The sequence below is a fragment of the Lactuca serriola genome, chromosome 6 (genome assembly GCF_051521515.1).
Source record: "Lactuca serriola cultivar US96UC23 chromosome 6, Lser_US96UC23_V15, whole genome shotgun sequence".
NCBI classification, from domain to species: Eukaryota; Viridiplantae; Streptophyta; class Magnoliopsida; order Asterales; family Asteraceae; genus Lactuca; species Lactuca serriola.
Window position 1 is genome coordinate 120,628,850 of NC_136413.1, and position 11,151 is coordinate 120,640,000.

Consider the following 11,151-nt stretch of genomic DNA (forward strand, 5'->3'; position numbering starts at 1 on the left):
TTAGATAACCGTCCTATTAGCCTTGGATAGTTGGGTTGTTCTAGCTGTGATCAAGACATGTGTTATGCGGATATGGCTTTGACGTCCACTAATGTGATGGAGTCGGCTGCGCAGACGGTTTCATTATGGTAACTGTTTGAATTTCCCACATCTAATTTAAAGCTTCCCTTATCGGGGGCAATTTCCTTTTCTTCGCTCTACTGCTCTTCAACCATCTCTTCTTTTTTATTCATTTCCTTTCTCTTTTGTCTTGCATCCGTTACTTTTAACCAATGGCGACATTGATCACCAGAATTGAACCAACACCAAAATATTTTGAGTCCCTCCAAACCCGATTTGGCTTTCTTCTTTAGCAGGGGATGCAATATCCTCGAAGGGGGTACACGTTTCCCAGCCGTCAGAAGGGAAAATTGGGGTCCCAATTCCAATATTTGAGGTAGGTCTCCTGCTGCTAACAACCGACTTTTTCAATGAGATGATGCATCAGTATGGCTTCTTTGTTGACGATTTGACTCCTAACACTGTCAACAAAATAGTTGATTTTGAGATGGCCTGTCGAGTTTTGGGCGTGCTCCCTCAATTCTGGGCTTTCAAGTACTTCTTCAACCCCTCTACTCAATTCGGCATGCATACCTTCTCTCAGTGGCGGGGTGTCCATGCGTTCATCATAAACCAGAAGGCACCCAAGAATAACTGGCATGATAAATATTTGTGGGTGAACCTTAACTTGGTCAGTTTTGACTATCCTCGCAAAACCACTTTTATCGACCGGAAGCCCCCAAATATGGTGAGGGTAGGGCCTTGCCAATCCTTATATATGTGATTTGTTTTTTCTTGCAGGTCGCGAAAGGATCATTCCTTTCGAGATGGATCTACGGGGCAAGCTCCAAGCCAAATTTGCAGCATACGGAAGTGCCTCTGGTTGATATACTTCCTCTACCGGTTAGCACGGATTGTGATCTAACTCTTTCTAGTCCTGGCGGTGCTATGGCGCAAGGATCTGGTGCGCAGGCTGACCCGGAGTTGATCAACACAATTATTGAGGGTGTTTCTCGTGACAATCCTCCACCTCCTGATTGAGAGGGCGAAGCGTCAAGGGTGGCGGTGACTGGAGGGAGCCGCTCGACTATCAAGCAGCAGTTGGCCTGGTTAGATTCCCCACTTACTGAGGGCACCCGTGCCAACATTGTTGACAGGCATCTTCGTAAAAAGCAGAACGTTGACTTCCTATTGGGGGATTCAGACGTGGTGGTGTAAATTCCTGATGATAACACTTTGAAACAGTCATAGGGAATGGATATAGAGGCAACTAGACAGCCTTGTGAACACAAGAAGAAGCCAGAGGATACTATCGTTCCTGGTGAAGGTGCTAAAGGCAAGGGGTCTGAGGTTGAGTTTCAAACTGCCTATGATTTTGCTTCGCCTCCAGCAAAGGATAATATTATTATAAATTCCTCTTCTTCGCCCATGTCGGACCCTAAAGTTTATATCCTGGAGTGGGGGCTCACTCGAGAGTCCCTTATTAAGCAACATAATGTTTCGTACGAGTGGGGCCATCATGCTTTCTTTTCGGCCACCATCGAAGCTCTGGAGCTCCTCTCCAACTCTCACATGTCCAACAGTCTCTAGTATGTAGTAGATCAGGTTGCTCCTTATTTGGTGGCTGCCACTTGGCGCCTTCATTAGGTCAATTCAGATTCAGCGTATCTTGCCTCTGCTAGGGTCGAGCGGGATGAGCTAAGGACGAGAGTGTTGGGGTTAGATGAGGAGAAGCGCAAAGTTGAAGAGCGTTATGACCTTATGGATGGTAAGAAGGTGTATGTGGAGGAACATGTTGCAAGTTTGGATGGGTCAGTGGAGCATTTGGAAAAGAGAGTGGAGACTATGGTAGGGTAGAGAGGATTATTCGAAGAAGAGGTGAAGTCGCAGGCTGGACAGTTGGCTGCTGAGAAATTTATGAGGAAGACTATGGAGGGGGATATGGTATGGTTGCTATGTGATGGTATTGTTCGAGTGGTTAATCAAGTCATTGAGAGTCCTGAGTTCTCAACTGGGATTCGACGTATGAAGGCGGTGTGTGTCGCAACTAGTGTGGAGGGATGCAGGCAGGCGGTGAAGGAACAAGTGGCCTCCGGGAAATTCGATCCGTAAGATCCAAGTACTGTGGTGGAATTGACTCGGGCCATGCGTGCTTCTGTGAAGTTGTTCATGGAAATGGACTTTGCCTCCCTCCTTCATTTGGGTGAGATTGACTTGGAGGGTCTTTGCCAGCTGTGTGACCCTGATGTCGAGGAGAACCCACTTGAAGGTGACCCTCTCAGAGTTGGATCTTCCTTCACTACTCTCGGTAAGTGATCCTCTTTTCTTTTTGGTTTGTTTATGTGAAACAATGTTTGAACTTGTGATGTTCCTGACACGATGTCTCCAAGACAATATTCTTATTGGTTTTTTGGCCTTACACGACCCTTTCTAGTCCAGTGGTTGTCCGACAGGACAAGGTTTTTTTGTCTTTTGGTAAAATGGTCATTTCTGTTTCTGCAATGCCTTTCTTTCTATCCCCAGGTGGTTTATGTTGGCCACTGGTGATTATGTGCCCTTATTTTTCCTTGTTGTGGCGATTCTTCCCCCAGGTTGGTGTTGGCCTTGGGGGGTTATGTTGTTTGGCGTTCTAGCCATATTACTGGATTTTCCCAACTTATGAATCTAGGACCCATATTTGCTTAGGGTTCTTTGGTTGTGTCCCGGGAGCTCGGGTTACGAGCTCAGAATTTGTCCTTTCTTTGGGTCGTAGACCATTATTTCTAGACTGGGTCTTTCTGTCCAGTTTGCTTTGTTAACGTATCAGTTTTTAGCTAAAGTTTATTGATTACCCTTTCTGGGACTTTTGTTCTAAGGCATGAGCCTTGTGGACTTGCAAACTGGCCCTAACTGTCTAATTCAAGATGAGATCGTCACCTCGAGGTGTTTAGGTATTAGGTACTATTTGTTTCAAGGGAAAGGTTATGAGCCTTTGAAGCCTTTGTCCATGTGATGGTCAAGATTCGTGGCCTTTTGGGTTGAATTGACATGCTTAGGGAAAGGTTATGAACCTTTGACACATATGGTTGCATTCTTACAATGGATTCGCTCAAATGATGTGGATGATCAGTCCTTGTTACCATTTGGTAAACTTCTAGAACCTCTTTTGTGAGTGTTATCAAACTTGAATAGTAAAAAAATGTTCTAATAGTTCTTTTTGGGTAGTCAACTTCCTTCACTTCATTGATAATATTTTTTTTGGAGATAACTACATTTTTTGATGAGTAAAGAAAAAGATATGACTACATCATGAAATAAGCCATGGCTTAGCTCTTTGGCTGACTTACTGGGGTGTGATTATCCATTTGGAGTTTGATCACATTGCCTAAGCCTCGAATGTGCCTTATCTAGACCTTTTTCCTTGCTCTAGGGGTGGTGGTGTGAACTGATCGCACTCCAGGTACAGGGGATGACTCCTTCGTCATGAGCTCTTGGGACGTCAACTCCATCTTGGTGCGTTTTTGTGGTCATGTTAGCATGTTCTTTGGCGGCGTTTAGCTAACTCTTGGGTCGTGTGTGGTTAGACCCATCCTTTTCCAACGCCTAGTTTTCTGCATTGGGGCTTTCCACTCGCATACACCAAGTGTGGTGATTTTTTTACATTTTCCTTATGTTTGGCCTGGCTGAGTCTAATGGTCGTATGTTTCTCATTGACCATGTGCCTGTTTGGATGTTGCTTTGCTTTGTTGATGATTGCACCAAAGTTTGGCGCTCACAACGGCCCGTTTGCGATCCCAAGTGGCGGCATTGCTTTTGCTCCTTGTATCAATTTGAGGGGTATTCCTTCGACGTCTGGCCTTGGGACCTAGCGATGGAGATAAGACGTTGGTGGTTCTCCGACCTAGGCTTTTTTCGATCCTGATGGATGTTTACCTTTTGCCTGTCTAATGAAACAATCGGGGGGTAACTAAGGGGAAACCGGCTCCTATTGGGGTGACTAGGGTGGCCTCATGATGTCGATACCCTATTGGTTTGGTAATCGATAGTTGTTAGTCAAAGTCATGGCGTGTTGGCTTTGAGGAGGAATGAGCACCTAGTATTCTGGGTATTCTCCGATAGTGATTTTCGAGGTTTCGATTTCGTCTTTGCGTGCAATGGGCTGACGTGCCCCCAGGCTAGACATTCTTCTGGCAGTGGCTCTCAGGCCTTCTTGTTGCGAGCCACTTGCTTGGTTCTTTAATTTAGGAAAGTATTTTTCTTTTCCTTGCTGCACTTTCTCTATTACGAGCCACAAAATATTAGCATCGACCCTCTTGTTGTCTGGGGGGTCGCTTGGGAAAGGCCTGTACAAGAAGTAATTTGGCGAACATTTGAGTCGATTGGGGGGTTTTGTGGCATTGGTGATCTGTTCTACGTTAACATCTCTTCCATAGAGAGCTTCAATCGGTATTTCCTTGATTCGGTGATCGAAAGGTGAAAAGGGCAGCCTGTTCAGCGGTATCTATGACTTTCCCCCGAGGAGTCTATTCGACTTTGGAATCCCTATTGAATTGTGTCAATTCTTGCTCTCGTTTTGGTACCTTTGGCCCTTCTGATTTATAGCCCCGTGGGTGGTGTCAGCCCAACCGGTGGCAAATAGAAACTCATCGGGGGTTGCAAAGAGTTCTACTCCAACTTCTCGTGCCTGGAAAAGACCTATTCCAATTCATTCTTTTTCTTTTGTTTCGTTCTCTATGAAAGGATCTCGAATCTTGCTCTGGTTCAAATTGATTTCTACTTGGTCATCCGAATGTTTGCCCTTCCTCCCCTTTAGAGTGAACTCGCCCGAGCTTGGAGTCATCCGCCTTCTCGTGGTATCTTGGGGGTAAATCGGGCTCATACAGTTCAAGGTAATCGATGCATTTTTGTTGTGGCTTGTCGAGTTTTCTTGTGTTCATTTGGCTTGTGACCTTGTTAGAGGAGTTTGGTTCCTGGGGGGGGGGGGGGGGGGGGGGGCTTGCAACTACTGGCCTTCTGACTTCGGGTTTTGTTGTCTTGATCTCTTCGCCCGCTTGCCCCCTCTCTGTTCGTCAATTGGGGTTCGTGCTAGCCTTGGGGCAGCGAAGGCCTGAAGATAATGGCATGTGTGTGGGCTAAAGGTGGAGATAGTGGCCGATACATTGTTTGTGCTAAATTTCACGGTGTCGTGGATCGTCGATGGTATTTCTCGTAACTGGAAAAGCGACGGACGCCCGAGCAGTATGTCATGATCTGCCGGGGAGTGTACTACTTAAAAATTTATCATACATGTGACCCTGTCTCTCCTGTCATGACTGATTATAGTAAAAGGGAAATTTATCATTCCTAACAGCCACATACTATGTCCTGTAAACCCTGTAAGGGAACCGACAGTTGGAGGCGTTAATCTTTCCTTCCAGGATGTTAGTAGTTATTGGAAACAATGCTTGTAAAGGATGTCGGTACTGCTGTCATTGTCTATTTAGACACAGTTGATTTGTATCTGACGTATGTGGGCGGTTATCAGGAGTGGATCCTTGGGGTTGCAACCTGGCATCCTCGGGTCCTCTTACGAAAAGCTAATATTGAGGATCTTTTTAGGGAGTACCTCGATGTTGACATTCGTTTCACAATACCCTCTCCTCTTACGGGGCCTCGTGATGGTTAGGATATCCTCCTTGACTTGGCGTTTTCTGGAATCTTTCCGATCTCGGGTATTCCTATGGTCAACATCGAACTTCGACCTCAAGTCCTTTGCAATTGTCATGAGGTCGTCCCGTAGATGTTTTTCATCCATTTCCTTCCTCAAAATTGTGTGCTCGTCGGTATTGTGTGTTTTGTTCTTGTGGTACTCACAATATTTCCCTTTCTCTTTTTTCTCAACTTCATGCACCTCAGCCTGGTGGCTCTGGGGCTCATCTTTTCCAAAAGGGTGAAATTTGTGAGATGGGTGTCTTGAGTGTTGGTTGTGCTTGTCGTGGCTTCTGTCATGGCTTCTATCATGGTGACCTTGGTGATTAGGGCTTGCGTGGGAGTTTGCTTCTTCTTGCTTCATATATACGTTTGCGACAGCCTTTAGGTTGGCTTCCTTCCGTTCCTCACCTTTGATCTGTCGGAGGTATTTCTCAACTCTGTATTTGAGCTCTTCTCTTGACTGAGGTACCTTCCCCTACATCTTCTTTGACAAAGTTTCGTGGAGTAGACCTTGGGCGAACGCGCCGGTTACAAGGAACTCTTTGTGGCCCGGGACATTGAGTGTCACCAACGTGAATCTATCATAATATGCATGTATAGACGCTCCTTCTTTTTGCTTGCATGCCATCATGGAGTTTGCATCTCCCTTCCCCTTTCTCAGTTGCATGAAATTGTTGAGGAACAAGTATCTTAGTTTTTCGAAACTCGTGATGTTGCCTAGTCGCAGCGCCTTGAACCACTTTCCAGCGTTTTCAGATAACGCAACGGGGAAATACATACACATGAACCGCTTGTCCATCCTTAGTGAATTCATCGTCCACTCATAGGTGTCGATGTGCTCGTCGGGGTCAATTGTACTGTCATACTTGGGGATATTTGGTATCATCGTCGAGTGTGGGATTTCATATTGCAAGAGCTCCTGGCAAAAGGCAGAACCAATGCTTCTCATTGGGTTTTCCATGCGAGAGTATGGAAAACCACTGTACATCATAAATTGTTGAGTGTAATACGGGTTCCCGTATGTTTGATTATACATTGTTGCTTGTGAGATGTATGGTTGGTGTTGGGAGCTCGATTGCGTGCTTTTGCTGCAGTTGTGAGCTTTGCTATGGCTGTTGGAGCATGTTCGGAATTGACCCCTGAGGCTGTTGAGCTACTATACCAATGACAAGTGAGGATTGGAATCTTTCGATAACGGTGTTTGGTGGTTGGATCTGTGCGACTGTTAGAAATATGGATTTAATATCGAGGGTTGTTGAGTGAAAAACGGGATATGCGACATTTCTATACTGGAAAGAACTAATAGCTTGACATTGGGTATTGTGTGGAGAATAGTATGGTCCATGGGGACCAAGTGTTCGTCCTCAAATATTGCGATTGCATTTGCGGCTGAGAAACCGCCAGTTGCGACTGCTGAGTCGACGGTTGGGACTATTGGGTTAGTCGTTGCGACTGTTGAGTTGCTGCTAGCTGAGGCGTTGCGGTTATGGTTGTAACCAGCTGCTCTGTTGTGACGGTTGATGGTCGCCATGGGGCGGCGATTGCTTCCGCTGTGGCCCCGTTATTTGACCTGGCGTTTGTGTTGTTGGCATGTGGGTGGAGGCTTGTCCATCTGAGGCAGATGGCTATGTGGCATCGAGCGACATCATTGATCTGAGCGGGCTCGTTTCTCCCCCGCCGAACGCGGCAGTTGCCTTTCCTTTCATTGTCGTAGTCTAGGGTCATTTTAAGGTTGTGTAACTATTAGTACACGTCTGGATGGCACCAAATGTTGTGATATGAATGAGCTTAACGTTGTCTGTGGTGGTTTCTCCTGAGTTAAGCTTGAAAATTACAACAATGAAAGAGTCGATGTTAATCGTCGTCTGGGAGGGGGTCTTGGAACAAGACTCTGACGGAGTAGTTGTATGAGAGAATTAGGGTTTAATTTGAGATAGTGAGAGAGACGATCCTTTCTTCTGGAGAAGAAGAATCTCTTTTATACTTATCATCGGGGGAGCATATCCCCGACAATATTTTTTGTCTTATCTGGATCGTCAGGATGTGGGGATGTCCTATTGGTGGGTCATGCACTACTAGTGGTTATCTGTTATTAGTGTAGAACCACCCAAGAGTAGCGCTCTGAACGCTACACTCGTCAATGTGGGGAGTGGTTGGTACTCTTTTGGCCTGTTATGGGCATTGGCGTTAGAACATCGGGCCGAAGCACAGGGCCGCAAGTGCGAGGGCCCGAGCCTAGCACTTACGTCGGATAACGACCGTCAGCTAGGTCGTCCTTTAGATAACCATCCCATTATCTTTGACGTATTTCTATAGGGATACGTTAACAACTCACGACGACTACTCTTTCCAGGAGAGGTATTAACATCCACCCTTCCTCATGTTAAATATGTTTCAACAGGGTGGATGTTGTAGATCACATCCTCTTGGATTGTCCTCTCTTGTTTGATACTCTAGTTTGGATTTTCAATTGGTGTGATATTCTTTTTCAAATATTCCTTTCGATTTCTGATTTTGTGAACTTCGCGGCCACACGGGGGAATTATCCTAAAGAGAGGAAAATCTTCCTTGCAATTTGTTATGCTTACTTGCGGTGTGTGTGGAAGGCAAGGAATGGTGTTTGGTTTAACAGATTGCAGGTGAATTCTTCAAAATTAGCGGATAATGTGATCTCCTTTATTTTTAATTTGATGAAACGTAAGGGAAATTTTGATAATTATAAATGAGAACATTGGGTTTGCTCCCCTTTGACATTGTTTAAGTTGTTTTGTTGTTTATCTGACGCCCGGTATGTCGTTTTTTATAAAGTCCGCCCGTTCAAAAAAAAAATTTGCAACACGTACGTAGGCTTTCCCATTTTCCCACTAGTTATAAATACAAACGTAGTCCAATAGCAATACATTAATTACTGATATACATTAATAATATTTTCTATCGACTTAAAACTTACCAAAAAAACATAAATAAATCTTGCATTCTGTTATTGAAAACCCACAGAAGAAAGGAATACCCATCTCGGGAACTATTTCCAAATAATATGCAAATCCAAAACTATGATTTCCAATTTTGAGCAAACCTCAGTGCACATATTCAAAAAAAAAAAAAAAAAACTAACAACATGATTAGATTCAACAAAACCAGAGCACATACAATTTATTTAGCTTTAGAGAGTTATTGTCGGTGTTCTGATGCCTAAATCTTACAGTTTCAGGCCTTGTGTTTTCTTATTAAAACGGCCTCTTTGTGGGTTTTACATAAACAAAGAACAATTACTAGCTAATTATGACTAGAGATCTCTCAAGTTCATGATGTGTCTTCAATGGCAGTCGATAGATGATCTTGATATGGAGTTTCTACCAAAGACTTTTCAGGGTGATTCACTGTCTCCATCATTCTCGTATAACAACTTATTATCTCTTGATCCAACTTATAGTAGTACGCCATTTTCTCAAGAGGCTTCATATCCAAATCAATAAAAGACGCCTGATAAAATAAAATAAAATAAAATAAAAAATCAGTCTTTTAAAAACAAGAAAGTTTATGGAGAGAGTCCTCAAAAAGGGTAAAATGGTCATTTACTTTGTAGTCAAAACTTTGGTTACTCGAATCAATGGAAACAACATCATAATTAGACACCGTATTTCCCTTTCCTCTTCCCCGAAACCCAATCATCAAACTCAAATCTTTAGCAGTCGACGCCACAAGAAAATCTCTCACAATCTTCAAACTTTCTTCAAACGAAATCGAATGCAAAGCATCATATTTACTTTGATTACTCAAAACATTCCCTTCTCCCAATTCCCTACACACCACACATGGTTGACCCATTACATCATAGTAAGCATGAATCGCACCTTCAATATCAAACGCATCCAGTTTTTGAACATCAACAAGTCGATTCATGATTCCCGATTTAAAAACCGCTTCTCCAACGAGTTGCAAAAAGGTTGAAGTTCGCATGCCATCGTCTGATTGAATGATGGGTTTTAGGGTTTCTTCGAAGGATTGAGCGATTTGAATATCGGTGTCTTCGGCTTCTCCACCTGAGCTTCCGAAGATTAGGGAACCATTGATGAATACTCGGAAATTGTTTTGAGGGGTAAGGAAGAGGTTTTTGATGGATTTTAGAACTCGGGGTTTTGATCCGGAGAATAAATCCAAAGGGTCGTATTCGCTGATTTGAGATATCTGATTGATAGTCAAATGTTAGAAAAAATATAAAAAACGTGTAATGTGTGATTGAATTTATATTTTCATAGTTCATATCAATATTGGATGATTGATTTCTAAAGAATAGTAACTTACTTGTTACTTCCATTTATTTGTTTATGATAGGATCTTAATTTTGTTTTTTTAGAAATGTCTTCCAAATAAAAAATAATTTTCAATGCTATAAAATAGGTGTCACTTTAAAGTATAATGTCCCTTAACAAAAAAAAAATGATAATACAAACTACAAGGCTTAAAAGTGAGTAGATTTTTTGAGTATAATTTATTTATAAGAAAAAAAAATGGAAGTATGATGATGTAATAGAAAGAAACAAAAGCATGATGATATAGTGAACAAATAAATAAAGTATGTTGCTATTTCTTCTATTTAGCCAAAAGATAAAAGGTTAATTTCATAAAAGACCTTATATTTTGTGTTTTTTCTGGATAAAACCTCTTCTTTATTTTTTTTCATGAAAAAGACCTTATATTTTTTCATTTTTTCCGGATTAAACCTCATCTTTATTTTTTTTTAATGAAAAAGACCTTATATTTTTTCCAAAAAAAAAACTCAACTTCGTCATTTTTTCTAAATGTTTCCAAATAAATCCTCAACTTTTTTAGTTTTCCTGAAAAAGCTCTCACATTTTAGAACTATTTTACAGAAAAATGACTAAAAGGGCCAGATCGGAAAAATTGAAAAAATGCAAGGTCTTTTTCATGAAAAAGTAAAGTTGAGGTTTAATCTGGTAAAAACACAAAATATAAGGATACCCAAAGATAAATGAGGGCAGATTCGTAGATAGTTGGGACTTAATGGGAAAAGCTCATTTCCCTTTACTTTCCATATTAAGTAAGAAAAAACAACCATAAATATAAAAAAAAAAATGGATTAATTTCTAATTGAGGAAAATGTTACAACCTTTCCTTGATGGAATTTAAGGATCTGATGCAGCTTAAAGCGAGATATCCTTTTCTTAGCTAAGTTTACATCTCTAATAAATCTTGAAATTGGAAGAAATCCACATTTTGGCTGCATATTTTAAAGAAAGGAAAATAAAAAAATTATTTATTAGCAAAAAAAAAAAAATCATATATCAACTCCAAAGAGATTATGCAAAATAAATAAATAATTCAAAGCAAGAAGGCTTACCTTTATCTCAACAGATATGCAGAATTCTTCTCCATGAACAGCTTTGATGAGGAGGGGAAGAAAAAAATAGTAAATTAATA

The 11,151-nt window shown here is 42.0% G+C and overlaps 1 protein-coding gene across 1 annotated transcript in view; it reads right to left on the reverse strand.

The window, feature by feature from the left end:
• Nucleotides 1-8,831: 8,831 nt before the first annotated feature.
• LOC145056720 (inositol-pentakisphosphate 2-kinase-like) overlaps nucleotides 8,832-11,151 on the reverse strand; it is a 4,424-nt gene continuing 2,104 nt past the window's right edge. Inside the window, exons 4-7 of the mRNA XM_079004439.1 lie at nucleotides 11,072-11,112; nucleotides 10,841-10,951; nucleotides 9,289-9,897; nucleotides 8,832-9,192 (exon numbers count right to left, since the gene is read on the reverse strand). Coding sequence (XP_078860565.1) covers nucleotides 9,013-9,192; nucleotides 9,289-9,897; nucleotides 10,841-10,951; nucleotides 11,072-11,112 — 941 coding nt within the window. The 3' untranslated portion in view covers nucleotides 8,832-9,012. The remainder of the gene's footprint in view (nucleotides 9,193-9,288; nucleotides 9,898-10,840; nucleotides 10,952-11,071; nucleotides 11,113-11,151) is intronic.